The sequence below is a fragment of the Zingiber officinale genome, chromosome 8B, assembly GCF_018446385.1.
Source record: "Zingiber officinale cultivar Zhangliang chromosome 8B, Zo_v1.1, whole genome shotgun sequence".
NCBI classification, from domain to species: domain Eukaryota; kingdom Viridiplantae; phylum Streptophyta; class Magnoliopsida; order Zingiberales; family Zingiberaceae; genus Zingiber; species Zingiber officinale.
Window position 1 is genome coordinate 55,000,623 of NC_056001.1, and position 18,707 is coordinate 55,019,329.

At 38.6% G+C, this 18,707-nt stretch overlaps 2 protein-coding genes and 1 long non-coding RNA gene across 5 annotated transcripts in view; 2 read left to right on the top strand and 1 right to left on the bottom strand.

Moving 5' to 3' along the window:
* Positions 1–226: 226 nt before the first annotated feature.
* LOC122016892 overlaps positions 227–18,707 on the top strand; it is a 45,746-nt gene continuing 27,265 nt past the window's right edge. Inside the window, exon 1 of the long non-coding RNA XR_006121220.1 lies at positions 227–731. This is a non-coding gene — a long non-coding RNA (uncharacterized LOC122016892). The remainder of the gene's footprint in view (positions 732–18,707) is intronic.
* On the top strand, positions 10,010–11,133 carry LOC122016891 (RING-H2 finger protein ATL16-like). The gene has a single exon (XM_042574322.1). The coding sequence runs from the start codon at positions 10,130–10,132 to the stop codon at positions 11,045–11,047; it is 918 nt and encodes a 305-aa protein (XP_042430256.1). The 5' UTR covers positions 10,010–10,129; the 3' UTR covers positions 11,048–11,133.
* On the bottom strand, positions 14,585–18,188 carry LOC122016890 (ethylene receptor 2-like). 3 transcript variants are annotated; one of them, XM_042574320.1, is made up of 3 exons: positions 17,785–18,174; positions 15,661–17,465; positions 14,585–15,344 (listed from the first exon to the last, which is right to left on the bottom strand). In XM_042574320.1, the coding sequence occupies exons 2-3, from the start codon at positions 17,401–17,403 to the stop codon at positions 14,799–14,801; spliced, it is 2,289 nt and encodes a 762-aa protein (XP_042430254.1). In that variant the 5' UTR covers positions 17,404–17,465; positions 17,785–18,174; the 3' UTR covers positions 14,585–14,798. The 3 variants fall into 3 exon arrangements, with proteins under 3 accessions (XP_042430254.1, XP_042430253.1, XP_042430252.1); XM_042574319.1 differs by having other exon boundaries at positions 14,715–15,344; positions 15,661–17,469; positions 17,915–18,188; XM_042574318.1 differs by having other exon boundaries at positions 14,715–15,344; positions 17,915–18,174.

The window sequence follows — 18,707 nt, forward strand, 5'->3', positions numbered from 1 at the left end:
GGCTCCCATAACCAAGGTTAAATGATTTGGTTAATAGCCCCCCACATTCTATTAAATTACGACGGATACCCCTGGTTTTAGAAATGTAAGAAAACCGCTTTTTCCATCTTCATACTTGAATTTCCATTCATAGACATACTCTCACTTAGTTGTAAACTCACCGAGTGAGGGCAATTTTGTCAAATAACAATCTAGTAATGGTCTAAAGTAGTCTTGACCGGGTTGACCAAGTGGTTTTATGACGTGGCAGTTCGGCGCCTGACCAAAGGCTGTTTTGGGGCGGGCCCCGCTTAAGCCTCTTCCTTAAATAATTTAATTATTTACAAAAAAAAATGTGAGTAAATTACAGCTGGAGTCTAGGTGCGCCCTACTTCTTTAATAAAGTAATTTGTTGGGCTTCGCAAGTGATCACGACAGGAACTTCTCTTGTGAGCGAATGCAACAATGCCAGATGGTCGCGCCACGTTGTGTTGTCCTATATGGAAAGGCTCTGTGTAACAGTGTGTTGGCTGTTTGGACTAAGAAGCGGATTTATTCGAAGCGGAGTCAAGTGCTGTGCAGTAAGGATACAAGATATTTCGAGGTACTTAATCACGTGGAAAAGGCGTGACCAAGGGGTTTCCTCACTCTCCCATGTCCACTCCCTCCCTGCCCCCCTCGCGTCCACTCGGTGATTCTCTTGTCTTCCAGAAGTCGATCGCCTGATCCCTTCCCGATCGCAACTGTCTGAGGTACGTAACAAGATCATCTTCGTTTAACGGTCTGTGCATTCTTATTCCCCACCACCAACTGCGGATTTGTCGTGGTGTATGATTCTGATGTTGTTAGATCAGGGTTATCCGTAGTTTGAAGCTTTTGCCTTTTTTTTTTCCTTACTTCTTGGATTTGATTCTCCCTCCTGGTTCTGATGCTTGGGAGTTGATCTAGGGTTTTTTTTTATCATGTGATGGGTCTCTCGGCCGAAATAGGTAGTCCCGTGGAGACGATCGAGAAGTTTGACAAGGATTCGGTTTTTCGGCGTTTTCCCTTCCGCTTGTGTGATTATCTTAACCTAATTTTCTCTTTTACCTATTTTGTTCAGTTTTACCGTAGTTTGTTCTGTATTTATGCTGGAAATGATTTTACTTTAACAATATGGAAAATTTTCTTTTAAGGGATCATGCCTAGCTCGTTGCTGTTCCTATTGGTGTAATTCTTTTTAATAGACCAGATGTATGCAACAGCTTAAGACAGTAAAGCTAAAACCGTTGTGCCTTTTGAGGAGTCCGTCAAACTGGACTGAGTCGCCACACACGATCTTGTTTAGCTCAGCAATGGCCTCTGCGTTAATATTGTGCATCTGCTGTTTTTTGTTCTTCATATTTTAGGGTAATTATAGATAAATGCGTGGTAAATAATGTCAATGCTTGAGAGAATGCAGAGCTTAGGACGGTAGCGGCAAGGTTGCTCCTGATGCACGGTATAATGGTATCTATGTAGGACTTCATGATTGCCTTTAGTTTTGGGTTTCGCCGAATAATGTTCTTGAAATTGAAAAATGTGAAGGAGTGGATTGGATGCTTGTAGGCAATTGACATCATGAAGTGTTGAAGCGATTCCACACTCCAATACTTCGAGATCTCGGCCGTCGGTTGTCGACGAGCTTCCTACCCACTCCTGTTGGAGTGAGTTAGGAAAGATAATCACTGAGTTGGCAGCATTCAATTCTTATTATAATTAGCGTATCACTTGTTAGGAATATAATCTCTAAATTACGGTAGGATAGGCAGTATTCAACTAGTGGGAAAATGTTTGGTTATTGTTGTTGTTATAGGCAGCATTCAATTTTTTACTGTAATTAGCATATCACATTGTATCACTATATAATGTATGTATTATCGTTGGATAATTCAAGGAAAAGAAATACTTTTCTTCTACCTAAAGGTTTTGACATGGTATTAGAGCTAGTTACAACCTCTACATTCTAATTCTTCCACCACCCTACCATGGTCGTTGAAATTCCTTCAACCGACCTAACCACTCAATTTAATCAACTCGGCAGCCACACAACCTCCGGATCTGACATAGCTATAGCCTCGATTGGCATAAAGCTGGATGGCTCCAACTATTCGTTATAGTCCAGGTGGTTGAAATGTATATTCCGGACAAAGATAAATTGGGATATATCAATGGAGATTTCCCTCAGCCAGCCCTGGCCAATCTGGCCTTTCGACGATGGCATACTAATAATGTTATTGTCAAAGGTTAGTTAATCAACTCTATGGATGTCTTCCTTATTTTGAATTTTATTCGCTTCCCAACCACGAAATCGGTATGGGACGCCCTAGCCACAACACCTCTCAAGTGTACGATCTTTATCGCCATTTGACATGACTTAAACAAGTCGGTGGTTTTCTAGAGGAGTTCTATTTAGATCTTCAAGGACTTTGGCGGGAAATTGATTTCCGATGACTAAATCCGATGGACTACCCAGTTGATATTTAGCAGTACAATTCCTTGGTTCAAGAAGATTGCGTCTACCTATTTTTGGATGGCCTTGATAATATGCGTAGCGATATCCTACAAGTCTAGCCACTCGCCACACTATAGCAAGCTTTTATCCATGTTTGTTGGGAGGCTACTCAACAATCAGTAATGACCAGCCACCCTGTGAATGATCTACATGGAGCAGGCTTAGCAACCTGAGGTTCTCGGTCAGGCTCTCGGGTTCCACCTCATGTTGGTTCTTGGTCGAGTCCTGGTGGGAGAACAGGTCCAACCGCTAAGCCCGCTCCTTGCTCGCATTGTGGTAGCGTTAAGCACTCCCGTGACAACTGTTTTAAACTTTATGGATACCTTGACCGGTGGCATGACCTCCAAGCCGACAAGAGAAAAGATAGCAGTGGGCAAGGCTTTTGGCCAAGCCAGGCAGGCAGACTTAGCAAGGCATCTCTTGTTGACGAGCGAGATATTGAACAGGACAGTTTGTCTAGCCCGATAGTCAAGCCAAGCCAAGTTGCAGTGCAGGAGCAGCTGCCCAAACAACAGGGCAAAACATTGATCTAGGCCAGACCATTGGACAAGATAGTCCAAGTCGGGCAGTCGAGCAGCAGCTGTCCATCCTTCCACCTGATGGTCTACCTACTTCCTCAGGTAATACTCTTCTTAGTTCGGCTCAAGGGATAGCATATCATTCCTGGACACTTGATTTTCGTGCAACATATCACATGACTTTTAATGTGACCGATTTTACTCAGCGCTCGCCTCCCAGGCGAACCACAATTGTCAATGCTAATAGTGGCAAATCTTTGGTAACTGGAGTTGGGACTGTGCAATTGTCCCCACCCTATCCTTATCTAATATCCTACTAGTGCCTTCCTTGGCGCACATACTACTATCTGTAGGCCAACTTACTAAAGACTTGCACTGTACTGATTTATTCATGTTTTGTGTCATTCTGACAAAGGAGATCATTGGACGTAGTACTAAGAGGGAGGGAGTGCTCACCACACATCAGTGATTGTCAAGCATAACAGGTTCTTCTAAAGCGTCGTCAACTAGGCTACCCTCCTTTCAGTTATTTGCAACATATTTTTTAGCTTTATTTAAATATGAAACTTGTTTGTTAGCAAAAAGCCACAGTCTCGTATTCGTTACAACTTAATAAATGTGGCATTCCTTTTGCATTAGTCCATTCTAATATTTGGGGTCCTGCTCCAAATCCCACGTCTAATTACCGATGGTTTGTAACCTTTATTGATGATTGTACCCGCATGACTTGGGTTTATTTACTGCTCTATAAAAATTAAGTGTTCACATGATTTCAGTCTTTTTAGACTTATTCAGACACAATTTAGGCTAAATCAAGATGCTTCGCTCCGACAATGGGGGCGACTATGTTAATCAGTCTTGTCAATATTTCAGTTCACATGGTTTCATTCATTAGACCTCCTGCCCCTATACTCTCAAATAGAATGGCATTGCGGAGCGTAAAAATCAACATATTCTGGAGACTACTCGAGCCCTCATGCTTGGGGCCTATGTCCCGTAGCACCTCTCGGCTAATGTCGTCTGGGTTGTCGTATATCTTATTAATCAAATGCCCTCCAAAGTCTTGGGGTTCTAAACTCTACAAATTCTAGCGGCCTCAGTCTCATTACCTACCATTCTAATGCTTCCACCTTGTCCTGGTGCGAGAACAGGTCCTACCACCAAGACCGTTCCTTGCTCGCATTGTGGTAGCGTTAAGCACTCCTGTGACAATTGTTTTAACTTCATGGATACCCTGACTATTGGCATGACATCCAAGCCCGCAAGAGAAAAGATAACAAGCAGGCAGACTTAACAAGACATCTCTCGTTAATCAGCAGGATGTTGAATAGGAGGACAGTTTCTCTGACCCTATGGTCAAGCAAGGCCAAGTTGCAGTGGCAGGAGCAACCAACAAGGCAGAACTTTGATCTAGGTTAGACCATTGGACAAGATAGCCCAAGTCGAGCAATAGTTGTCCATCCTTCCACCTAACGGTCTACCTACTTCCTCCGGTAATACTCTTTTTGGTTTGACTCAGGGGATAACATATTATTCCTGGATACTTGATTTTGGTGTGACGGATTACATGACTTTTGATGTGATAGATTTTACTTAGCACTCTCCTCCCAGGTGAACCACAATTGTCAATGATAACGGCTGGATATCTTTGGTAACTAGGGTTGGGACTGTGCAATTGTCTCCTACCCTATCCTTATATAATATCTTACTAATGCCTTCCTTGTCCCACAAGACTACTATCTGTTGCCAACATACTAAAGACTTGCACTGTACTGATTTATTCATGTTTTGTGTCATTTAGGATATTCTGACAAAGGAGATCATTGGGCGTAGTACTAAGAGGGAGGGAGGGAGGGAGGGAGTCTCACCACACATCTAGTGATTGTCAAGCATAACAGGTGGTTCTATAGCGCGTCGACTGGCCACCCTTCTTTCAGTTATTTGCAACATATGTTTTTAGCTTTATTTTTGGGTATATCTCCTATAGATTTTAAATGTGAAACTTGTTTGTTAGCAAAAGCCACATAGTCTCTTATTTGTTACAACATAATAAATGTGGCATTCCTTTGTATTAGTCCATTCTGATGTTTGGTGTTCTGCTCCAAATTCCACGTCTGGTTATCGATGGTTTGTAACCTTTATTGATGATTGCACCTGCGTAACTTGGGTTTATCTACTGCATTATAAAAAGGAAGTGTTCATTAGATTTCAGTCTTTTTAGACGCTTATTCAGACACAGTTTAGGCTAAAATCAAGATGCTTCACTCCAACAATGGGGGCAACTATGTTAATCAATCCTGTCAATATTTCCATTCACATGGTCTCATTCATGAGACCTCCTGCTCCCATATTCCCCAACTGAATGACATTATTGAGCGTAAAAATTGACATATTCTACAGACTACTCGAGCCTTCTTACTTGGGATCCATTCCTCGTCGCACCTCTGGGTTGATATCATCTGTGTCGTCGTATATCTTAGTAATCAAATGCCTTCCAAAGTCTTGGGGTTCCAAACTTCTCTACAAGTTCTAACGGCTTCAGTCTTATTACCTACCATTCTGATGCTTCCACCTCGTCCTGGTGGGAGAATAGGTCCTACCGCCAAGACCACTCCTTGCTCACATTGTGGTAGCGTTAAGCACTCTCGTGACAACTATTTTAAACTTCATGGATACCCTGACTGGTGGCATGACCTCCAGGGCCACAAGAGAAAAGATAGCAATGGACAGGGTTTTTGGCCAAGCTAGGAAGGCGGACTTAGCAAGGCATCACTCGTTGACGGGCGGGATGTTGGACAGGAGGACAATTTGTCTGGCCCTATGGTTAAGCCGGGCCAAGTTGCAATGGCAGGAGCAACTACCCAAACATCAAGGCAGAATGTTAGACCATTGGACAAGATAGCCCAAGTTGGTTTGTCGAGCAGCAACTATCCATCCTTCCACCTAATGGTCTACCTACTTCCTCCAGTAATGCTCTTCTTAGTTCAACTCAAGGGATAGCATATCATTCTTGGATACTTGATTTTGGTGCGACGGATCACGACTTTTAATGTGACTAATTTTACTCAGTGCACTCCTCCCAGGCAAACCATAATTGACAAAATGCTAATGGCGACAGATCTTTGGTAACTGAGGGTTGGGACTGTGCAATTGTCCCCTACCCTATCATTATCTAATATCCTACTAGTGTCTTCCTTGTCCCACAGATCTGTTGGCCAACTTACTAAAGACTTGTACTGTACTGATTTATCCCATGTTTTGTCTCATTCAAGATATTCTCACAAAGGAGATCATTGGGCATGGTACTAAGAGGGGGGACTTTATTACATGGATGACTTCATCAGCGGTAGTGTCACCACACATCTAGTGATTGTCAAGCATACGGGTGGTTTTATGAAATCACTGGGCTGCCCTTCTTTTAGTTATTTGCAATATATGTTTCTAAAGTTATTTTTGGGTTTATCTCTTATGAATTTTAAATGTGAAACTTGTTTGTTAGCAAAAAGCTACATAGTCTCTTATCTGTTACAACATAATAAATGTGGCATTCCTTTTACATTAGTCCATTTTGATGTTTGGGGTCCTGCTCCAAATCCCACGTCTGGTTACCGATGGTTTGTAACCTTTATTGATGATTGTACCCGTATGACTTGGGTTTACCTACTACGTTATATAAAGAAAGTGTTCATTAGATTTCAATCTTTTTAGACTTATTCAGAGAAGGCCAAATCCTCTGATCCAAAAAATGGTTTGCTTTGCATGTATTGGTGGAAATTGATGGTCCCCACATATTTTACAAGTAGGGGTCATCAATTTCCACCAATGTATGCAAAGGGACCATCCTCCGGTCCGCAAAATTTTGACCAAAGGATTCTGCATTCAAACAAATAGGCTAAAATCAAGACACTTCGCCGCAACGGGGTGCTGTTAATCAACTCTTTTGTTAATATTTTAGTTCACATGGTCTCATTCATGAGACATGCTCCTATACTCCCCGACAGAATGGCATTGCGGAACGTAAAAATTGACGTAGTCCGAAGACTACTCGAGCCCTCCTACTTGGGGCCCATGCCCCGTCGCACCTCTGGGCTGACGTCTGTGTCGTCGTATATCTTATTAATCAAAGTCTTCCAAAGTCTTGGGGTTCTAAACTCCTCTACAAGTTCTAGCAACCTCAGTCTCATTACCTACCATTCTAATGCTTCCACCTCGTATTTTTGGGTGTGTGACCTTTGTCCATTATCCTAAAACCCAACGGACCAAGTTTGATCCTCGTGCCATCTCGTCAGATTTTTATGGGATATGGAACTCACCGTAAGGTATCGATTTTATGACCATTGGCTCGCCATGATATATGTTACTTCCGATGTTATTTTTATGAAAACTACCAACTTTCTTTTAGTGGGGCTCATCTGGCTAAGCCCTCTCCTCATCCAGCCTAGGTCTAGGTCTCATGAATTTTTTATCAATCAACTAATGAAATCATCAGTCGAATGAGTGTGATTCATAATTAAATTGTGTAGTTGTCATATTTAAATATTTTCGTCCATTGTTTAAAACATAACAGTCGGCCGATTTTAATTTAACCCATTTAACCGATTTATGATATTTAAATCAAATAATTTTTTAAAATAATATTTTTAAAAGATGAATTTCAGAATTAACCAATCGAATTTCTGAATTGAGAAGGAAGTTTAATCAAATCTTTGTTCTCCCGGTTTCTACACTAAAATTCTTCTTTATTTCCATTTGAGCATTAGATTTGTCAATTGGAGGGAATCAAAGAGACCCAAAACACTGAATCGACGGACTTCGATGGGTCAACTTTCTAGCAAACAAGAAACTTTGAATAAGTCATTTTTTATAACAGAATTTCATTTTACCCCGATGTGTTGTTGTCAAAACATCTCCCTAATTTTTATGTGTATTTGATTCAAGTTATCATATATATAATTTTGATTATGTAATTATCAGGTAATCATATAACTAAAATTTTAAAAAATAAAACATAATCAAATATTATTTGGTTCAACTTAAATAATACAATAAAAAAAATATAAGTACACAAGCGTATGATTTTAAGAATCGACCTCTGGTCATTAAGTCAGAGTCATGCGTCCACCATCTGTGCTACACTTTAGAAGCTAAATAATACAATAAAAACTTATTTATTTGAAGATTTTAATGAATAATCTAATTTAATATTTTAGTATATTACTCTCACATAAAATTTATTGATATACTATGTGTACAGTGAAATTTTTTTATTTGAAGATTTCAATGGATAATCTAATTTAATATTTTAATTTAACTTATTTTAATTTCACTAATATTTTAGTGTATTTATTTTAACACTGCTATTGTAATTTCAATTGAGTATAAAATTTATATTTAATTTCACTGAACCCTTAAAATTTACCAATTTCAAACGCGGATTGCAAGTTGACGAGATCAAATTCTTTAAAGAGGACAAAACTATCAAAAAAATATTATTATTATTATTATTAAAAAAAACACTTACTAAAATTTTATAATAATTCAAATAAAAAATTAAAAAAATAATAATAAGAGAAAAGATTATGGTCGCTATCACCAGTGATCCACCTTTTGAATTTTAACATTCTGAACGAATAAAGACGAAGAGCAACGAGAAAAAGTCCAACCGCACCATTTGTCACTCGCTTTCCGTCTTGACTATGTGCACTTGAGGTCAGGACTCCATTTCCAGCATCTTCCACCATTCACACACATCGCCATCCATCCATCCCTCCGTCCATTTATCTTCCATGCTTCGATTGGTCTGACCGGCTAACTAGAAAATTAATACTTATTAATAAAAATACATAAAATTAATTTAATGAAATTTATCCTATTTTTATTTATTTGTTAAAAAAAATATAAGTTTTATAAATACTATATTTTTATATATATTTAAATAAAAGTTAAAAATAAATTTACAATTAAGGTTTACTAAAAAAGAGAGAGTATCGAATCAATCTAATCTTGCTAGTAGTAAAAGCTTAATTTTTTTTAATTTAATATAAATGTGGTCCATTTAAAATTTTATTTCTATCAAAAATCAACTTGTTCATAGTAAATCATAGTCGATCTGATCCAGTCTAATAGATTAGCGGCTTCTTTCATTATCCATTGTTTACTTTTGAAGGATAAATCATAAATGAATGAGATAGTTTTCTTCTCAAGTGATAGACACTTAAGAGTAGGGGTGTAATCGAGCCGAGTCGAGACGAACTCTTGAATGTTTGAGCTTGACTCGTTTATAATCGAGTCGAGCTCGAGCTTTATTTAACGAATATATTCATGACTCACGAGCTTATTCGAACTTTTATCGAGCTTAAACGAGCTTAATAAGTATAAATTATAAATTTAAATATTCATTAAAAATTAAATTATATATTTAGATAAAATTATAATATTCTTATTAAAATTTATAATTTTATTAAAATAAATAAATTTAATATATTTGTTCATATTTTTCATAAGAGAACAGAAATGTGAGTAAATTTATATCAAAATTATTATTTTTTTAATTTAAAAGTTAATTCACGAAATTAAATCTAATCTAGTTCATTTAGCTAACGAGCCGAGTATTGCGAAGCTTGAGCTTGGTTTGTTTATCTTAACGAGCCTCATTAAACGAACTTTTATCGAATCGAACTTCTAATAGCTCACGAACGGCTTAGTTCATTTACACTCCTACCTAAGAGAACATTTGGCATTATACTGCAATAGATTAACTAGGTCAGCAAACATTGAATTTGGGACTATTTCTATTTTTCACCGATTGTCAGTATAAATCGAGAAGTACTCGTGATGATGATAATTAAAAATCCAATATTCTTTAGTTACGAATCTCATATACAAAAAAAATTCTTAGAAATATATAAATGAAAACTAGACGTCCTTCCTTTATTTACTGTGGGGCCTGGGTTGAGGGCGGTGAGCCAAATCAATTTTTTTTTTCATTAAGAGTCTTTTTAATGATGCACCTAAACCTGCCTCTCCTCCCCCTGATTCCTCTCTATCACTCTGTTTCTCTCTGCTCCTTCTCCTCTGTTTTTACTTCCAAATATATATCATGTTTCCGGCCGACGTCCCGCCGGCGAGGGTTCTTCCACCAGACTTCCGTGGACAATTGAACCCGACTACATATACTCCGCGTCCGTGGCCGCGGTCGCCGCCTCCGCCCCCGTCGTCATCTGGTAACATCCCCACCCTGGTCGTAACCATCCTCGGTGTCCTCATCGCCGCCATCCTTGTCCTCGGCTACTACTTCTTCGCCGCTCGGTGCTGCTTCTGGCGCAGGAGGTCCGACGCCCTCGACCGCTCCCAGCGCCGCCTCCACGACGACCTCATGATGTTCGCGGTCGAGAGCCGCGGCCTCGGCCAGTCGGAGATACGGCAGATCCCGACCTTCCGGTACCGTAAGGAAACCGACGCCTCCGCCGCCGGCGGGGACGACTGCGCGGTCTGCCTCGGAGAGTTCCAAGAGGAGGAGACCGTACGGCTGCTGCCGGATTGCTTCCACGTCTTCCACGTCGACTGCATCGACACGTGGCTCCAATCCAACGCTAACTGCCCTCTTTGCCGGGCGACAATCACGCCGAATGCCGCTGCCGTCCCCGTCGACAAGCTCCCTGCTTTCCTCCGAAGCAGGGGACCTCAGGGGACTCGTTCCGGCGACGTGACGATCGACGTAAGGGACGATGAGCCAGAGGTGGACTGGCGGAGGCAACTGCGGCGCCACGGGAGCACCGGCGCAAGGCGGCTGCCTCCAGCCGCGCCAACCATGCGGCGGTCCTTCTCGGTTGACACGGCGGCGGCGGACCGCCGGCTCTACGGGGAGGTGCAGAAGATCGCGTGGCAGAATCCGCACTTTCGGGAAGCGGCGACATCCATTGGAAGAGGCGGCGAAGGGAGCAGCGGCGCCGGCAGAATCCGGTGGGGGCTGTTTCCATTTCACCGGCGATCGAGCAGCGCAGCGGCCTTCTCCTAATGGTTTAATTTTTTAAAATTTAAAAAAAAAAGAGAAAAAAAAGTAAAATCGAGGAGAGTGGAATTAATGTTGTTATTAAATTTAGATAATATAATTTTTTTTATATCATACAATAATATCAAAGTTTTTTCACAAACTTTTACAAGTTTTAAAAAATTCACTAATATAAAAACTCTAAATTATTTTAAATCAAAATCAATATATTTTGTAGAATTTTTTTAAATATATATGCCCTTAAATTTAAATTTGATAATATAAATTGAGAATATTAAATTTTTGAATAAGCAAAATAAAAATTAAAAGACACATAAACCTTCATAATTATGTGTTTTTAAAATTATAAAAATTAAGTACATATAATACTGAATTTCTTTTAATTAATTTTTTTTTGTTAACACTAGAAATAGGACTCTTTAAACCAATTAATCCTAAGATTAAACTCTTTAAACCCGTTTTCCATAGGATGGAAATGAAACTCTTGTTCATTCTAATATACAATTATATTGGCATTTCATTTGTGGGGATAGCATCATCTCATTACATTCAAAAGTCAATAACAAAATGACAACATTTCAAAGCTGAATTTTGAGTCGCAAAATAAAACTTTTCCAAAAATAAAAATAAAAAAATGAAAATGATGGCAACGAAGAAAAGTCTACCTTTTAAAATGACATTGAGAAGAGAGCTGACAGTTGACTTTGATCATGAAGTGGATTGACTTGTCAGTGATCACGATGGCAAAATAATTAAATGGAAATTGTTGAGGATGGGTTTGACCAAAAACTAACGGTTAAAATTGTCATAGTAGGGCTTAAATTGACCAAAAAAAAAGGAAAAATTTTATTTAATAATTAAGTGTCTGGTTTCATGGATGATTATTAATCTACCAAGTAAATTCTTATGTATATTTACAAGTAGACTTTCAAAATATCCGTCCCATTTGAAATTTGAAAATTTTAAAATATCACCTTGATGAAATTATTATCCTCTAATGATGTTTTAAATTGCGTTTAACCATTTTAAAGGAAACATGTTGTGATGAATTAAATGGATGGCGCAAATTCGTGGTAATTAATTGAAGTCATCTTGGAAGTTCCTTTGAGAAGACTAAAAGTTGAGTTGGTTGACTAATAAAAACACGAGTAATATAAATTGAATATTTTGTTGTTTTTTGTTTCTCTGTGTTCATGTTTGAGAGTATTAAATATATTTTTTGTATTTATTAATTACTTGAATGCCATTTTGAATTAAACTAACAATTTAGCTTTGCTATGATTGTGAAGTATTATGCTTCAATGGACATTAGGAGGGTTTCGATAACTTAGTTTTGTCTTTGTGAAGGACTAATTAAGTGGCATGTTGATAGTTAGGGAAATATTGAATCGTCTATGTGTGTAAACATCGAACGGAGCCATATGGTAATAGTAGCTTCATTCGTTGCATTTTTCGTAGATTGATGGCACGCGGATAGTTAAGAGATTCATGATCGCAAAGTTGTACATAAAATTGTCAATTTCATTCCTAGACAAGAAGCAAAAAAATTGAAAAAAGAGTACATTAAGCTTGTACAACTAATATCGAAAATCATGTAAACTAATGGGCACATATCTTAATCCTATTGATCCTATTTTCCATGAAGTCAAGTGATATTAGTTAAGAAAAATAGAATGTGAGAAATGATAAGTAATGTAGACAAAGGGAGTTAAGAATAAAGAAACATAATGCCCATGTATGCAAATATGATTCGAAGAAATCCTATACTCTTCTTTCAAAGTGACGATAAAGCACGACTAATTGATAGGTTAAGGCATTATGCATACATCTTCAGTCTTCTCTAGCACACTTCAAAGTCGATGTTCTTACATCACACTCATTCACGAAGCATGTTCATGTAAGTATAACTGGAGAAGCGAATGAACAACTTCCGAACCAAATGGAGAAAACTAAACTGATCTTGCAAGAAAGACACGATCCAAAATAAGCGAAGATAAATTTGATGTGCTAAGATTGAAGACAAATGATGTGCAAGTGATAAAAGTATTCACCTACTTAATGAAAGAATTTCAAGATTGAGAATCCAAACTTACGGATAGACTCGATCCCAGCTTACGTTGGGTTCAGCAACATACTCAGTTATGGCCGAAGTGCCAAAGAAATTCTATTTTAGATAGTTTTCGGTATAGTTTCGTGTGGTAATAGTTAAGGATGTGAAATCCCACAGGTCACAGGTGGAGTGTTTCAATGCCTAGAAAATGCCATAGTGAGTGTGTAAAGTCTATGAGAAACTATGAGACTTTGTAACGAAGAGGGTTTTTGAATTCATGATGTTATAATACTGTGAATTAGTATCCGCTCTCTTATGACTCTCGCTAGGTCATCAACAACACATGAAGCACATCATCATTAGTATTCACTCTCTTGTAACTCTCTCACTAGGCCTCTTAGTCATCGACAACATGAAGAACATCCCAAAACTAAGGTTGTTGATACCTCATCCATCTTGCAGGGGAATGATAAAGCAACAAATTTTAACAACCAAAATTACTCTTTAAGAAATAGTATAGAAAAGGACTTTCCAAATTTTTTGACACCAAGAGTGGTTTTTTACTACCACCCCTTTGGATCTATATGTGTTGATTCCCCTATAAAAGGAATTGGTTTATTAGTCAACGAATACTAGCAATTTTCTCTACAAACTACATTACCTTTAGACAGCACCACATGTTAAAGCTTGACAAAATCTTTCATTTTTCGATGAAGAATCCATGTCGTTCTTTGCCCCACTCTCAATCGATCGAGTTTGCTTCTCCGTTTTTTTCCCACCTACAACAATATTATCATCGATAACTTGACAAAAACAAGATTGGGGGAATATCGATAAAATCATTCAAAGTTTGAAACAAAATAAGAATATCATAGATTATTGATTAAAGCATATAAAACTTAGTATTAGAAGAAAAGGATAAGAACAATATGGCCAAATAAAAAAGGTTTGCAGGAACAAGAAGATTAAAAATCTTTAGTTTGGTGTGCTATGCCTCGAAGTGAGGAGTTGTGTAATTGAGTTGACTCTAAATGGCACTTAAAATATTTGAGATTTGTGTTAAAGACTGCCATCATAATCACAACAGATCATGTTGAATGAGTATTTAATTCACAAAGTCCAAAACAGATACAAAGTGCATACACTGCATCAAGTTCTAGATACACAATGCATGTGATCAAACATTATCTAATAGTTTAATGACTAAGTTCATAGTGATTATAGTCTTAATATGGAAGTCTTCCATCAGCTAATAAAAAAATTACACAACCATAAGTTTTGAAAAAGCTATCGCAACAAAGATGTTACTTAAAGCAAAAAAAAAAGAAAAAAAAAAACCCTGCTAGATTTGCAGCATTTTAAGCTGTGAAAAATTTTCGAACTAAGAAAGTTAAGAAATGTACTAAAACTATTTTGGTATGTGTTCTAAAGTTTGAAAGTGAAGAATCTTAGAGTAATCAAATTTAAGAGTATTAAAGAAAGAAGATCATGTACCTACCTATAATGAGCCAGGATGATGGAAGTTTTGTCGAATGATTGAAGCATCATCTTGGATAAACCTCAGTTAGTGGACAAGAAGTGAGGCTGATAAAATAAATTGCTGAAATAGCTGGCACTAAGAAGTATCCTTTGATAAGACATATATCATATAGAATCGATTAATCAAAATAGTTGTAATGTCAACATGCTGCTGCCTTCAACAAAAATTTATTGTGAATGAAACTGACAGTTTATTTCAAACACTCTCAGGATCTCCTTCTCTAGTTCTGGTAGAAGAACAGGTTTCCGGATCAGACCGTTCATCCCTGACTGCATGCATTTCTTCCAAACATGATCATCAGTACTTGCTGTGAAAGCAATAATCAAAGGCCAACACCCATCTCTTGAACTACGAATTTTCGTGGCAACTTCATAACCATTCATATTTGGCATGCTGAGGTCCAAAATAACCAGCTGCAATTGTTGGTCAAAGGAATCGAGATAGATCAGGCATTCAGTACCAGATGATACAGAAAAGGCACAGCAGCCAAGCTTCTTCAGAAGCTTTTGCGTTACAACTCTATTGATGGCACTGTCATCCACAATTAAAACTTTGAGGCCTTCTAAAAGAGAGGAATATGAATGATGACTCTCTGAAGAAGCTCCTGATTCAGAAATTAGCATGGAAAGTTGCTTCTGTAAGCGGAGAATCAATGTTACACATTCCTGTAGCCCATCTGAACTCGGAACTATGAAGATTTCTCCTTGCATCAGCTGCAGCAGATGCACACGAACAAATATTATGAGAAGCTACAGAATGTCATCTTATTTGGAAGAAGCTTAACTTCAGTAGCAGCAAATTTGGATTCTAGGTTTAAACAAATTGATGTTTCAAGTCATATGAAGTCAATACGACAAAAATGAAGATCACAAAAACAAGAGTTGAGTAAAAAAACACCAAGATAAAGAAATTACATAAAGAAGTAGAGGTCTTGAAAGAGCTTATACGATATCAGAAAGTCTGTATCAATCTGTCATTTTGAAAAATTATCCATGAGCACATCATATAGTTGGATTTAAGTTGATTTACCTGCACAATTTTTTTACACATGCTGAAGCTGAAACCAATGTTAAACCCCTCCCTGCAAGGCTTTCTGTTGAACTGAACTAATGTGTTTGAATACAGGCCAAATGATTGTGTGATTGTAATCTCAAACTTCAGGAAGGTATACACATTTGGTACTCTTGATTTCCAAATCCCTCTTGCATCTTCCCAATCTGCTAGTTCTGAATCACTCCTTACACAAAAAGTCAAACATCCACCATTGAATTCATTCAGCAAACCATCAATTATATGCAACAAAACATGAAGAATCCGCCTCTCGTCACCAATAGCCTGACCAAGCACCATATTCTCAGCCAGAAATTCAAAACCAAATCCCCTACTATCACAAAGACACCTAGCAACACAAGCAGTTTCCTTGATCAGTGACTGTAGCTGGAATGGCTTCATTTCCAATGTAAAGTGTTCCCTGTTAATCACCATGACATCATTGATCAAAGTGGAAACCACATTACCCGTTTTTGCCATAGCATTCACTGTCAGCCTCTGTTCAAGAGACAAATTTGCTTGTTGCATGAGTGACAGGAGACCCACGATCGAATGGATAGGCCTCCTGATTCCTTGGCTCATGACCTTCTGGAATAAGTTCCATGCCTGGCTTGCCATCATTACATTTTGCTTTGCCTGTAACAAAGCTTTGTTTTGCTCTACCAATTTGTCTCTGATCACATGTGATTCCTCTAAAACTGCAGCATGGGACAGGGCAACAGCAACCTGATCAGAAACAACTTCAATCAGCTCTAGCTCATGGTGGCTCCAAATTCTAGTATCATTCTTAGGGAGAACCAAAACCAATATAGCATAGTGTGCTTGAAAAACCTCAGGTGTTCCACCTTCAAAATTAGAAACTTTCAACATAGGCATCCTAATTGCAGCAACAACCCCTGATTCACCAGCTGCGCCGCTGCTTGCAGAACCTAGTGTAGAATCAGGCTTCAGTATCTTGACTCCATCATACTTCTCGACTTCAAACACATCTGGATCGTGCATAGGAATCGAACGTATACAAAAGTCAGAAGAGCTCCTATTCAGCTCGTGAGTAAGAACCATCTCCAACTTACTCTCATTTGGCATCCACACAGCACAATTTTGCAGCTGTAGAGTCTTTGAGAGTTCAACCAGGGTAGTGTACAAAATGGTGTGCCTATCTAGTGATTTTCGGATTTCTTGAGTAAGCATTCGCACGTGCCAGCTCACTTCTTCCTGCCTTTTCATCAGCCCTACTTTCTGGTCCAGTTCATGAGCTTTTAGCCTCAGAAAATTCTCCCTCAATTTGACTTTTAGAAGCTGAGGGATCAAAGTCAAGAGGGTTATTGCAGTCAAGAAGGAGACAAGTGCTGTGAGGAATTTGGAAATGGTGAGAGCCAACACTAAGAGGAAGGAATGGGGCTTGTATGTGAACACATTGAGCAAGTGGGTCATTCCGCAAAGAACTATGAATGCGCTGAACTGAAAAAGGATCCATTTGAAGGGGAACAGCTTTGAGCATGTAACAAAGTACAATAGTTCAAGTGGAATGGAGAAATATGCAGCTGCAATCAACAAGTCGCTCGCTTTCTGGCAGTTTCGGATTCCCTCAATGCTCCACAGTCTGTCACCATCGCAATCACAGAGGGGAAACTCAAGCTCTGTAGCAGAACCAAATGAGAGTAAAGGCAGAAGCAACAGCCCATGGTAGAATGCTCTTGATGTTTGGATAAGAAACTTCATCGCATCAACATACTAAAAAATGACCATTCAGAAACTTGGATGGAATTGCTTCAGCTCGTTGCCTGCCTGAAGAACGTAAATACTTAACAAATTCTTCAAAAAAAAAAAAAAAAAAAAAAGGAAAAGAAGGAAGATTGGTAGAGTTTTTGGCAGAATATAAACCAGCAATCTGACTTTGAGAGGAGATATTCTTCAAAAATTATCTACTGGCTATCATTGTTCAAAATGCCTTTTTTTTAAAGAATGGAAGCATGAACTAGCTCGAAACCCTTTTAGCGAAATTGATTAAGCCGATCAAAACCAAAAATGCAGTTTTTTGCCTGTAGCTAAGCGAAAAATCTAAGTAGAGCCACGAGAAACAGAAGAATCAAGAACCATCACCCGCACAGAACCACCGTTCGAACGGTGAAGGAGCAAAAAAAGCATCGCCGAGAAAACAAATCCCTTCAAAAGCCTAACTTTCGCACGCTCCCACGCTCGATCCTCCAAAATCTGAAACTTCTGACTCTACCTTGTACTAAATCAGAGCACTCGGTCACCGGGAACGGGAGTGCGCGGTCGCTACTCTCGTGGAGTTCTAGGAATCCATGCCCACATCACATCGCGTCACGCCGCATTGTCTCCGATGCCTAATCGGGGGAGACACTGAACGTGGACTCCGCTGCGTTCCAGGCAAGGATTGCCTCGCCCGTCGATTGCCAATCGGAGGATGCAGAAGCATTGGGGGATTTAAAAATCCCATTCGCCAGACGCCGAAGGCCCGAAGCTCGCCTCCTCGCTCGCGCTTCTCCATCGATATATTTAATCACCAAAATATTGAGCTTCTATGCTTTAATCTGAAGGCACCACATAAATTTTGGGAAATTACATCTAAAGTCCCTGCCCTTTTTTCCATAACAGACCAATTATTCTACTATTCTCGATTTTTTCCAACCACGAGGAGAGTTTTCTTGGTTTTACAGATCTGCAAATTTCCAAAACAAATTGACGATAATTTATCACAGAGCACACTTCATTTTCAAAATTTCCTAAAAGCGCGCCCAATTTATTTCCAATTTATGTTTTTTTATTAACCAAAAGATGCATTTATTTTTCAAAAAATCTTCCCCTTAAAAAATTAAAAAAAAAATGTCCAAGTTGCACTTACTAATCATTTTTATTATTTTATTTTTTTAAGAAAAAAGTATTTAAAAAATAAATATATTTTTTGATAAATATAAAAGTGCACGCAAAAGTTAGACAGATAAAAGATGAAAATGTAAAAGAAAAACATCATTTACAAACTTACCCACCGTCATTTTCCA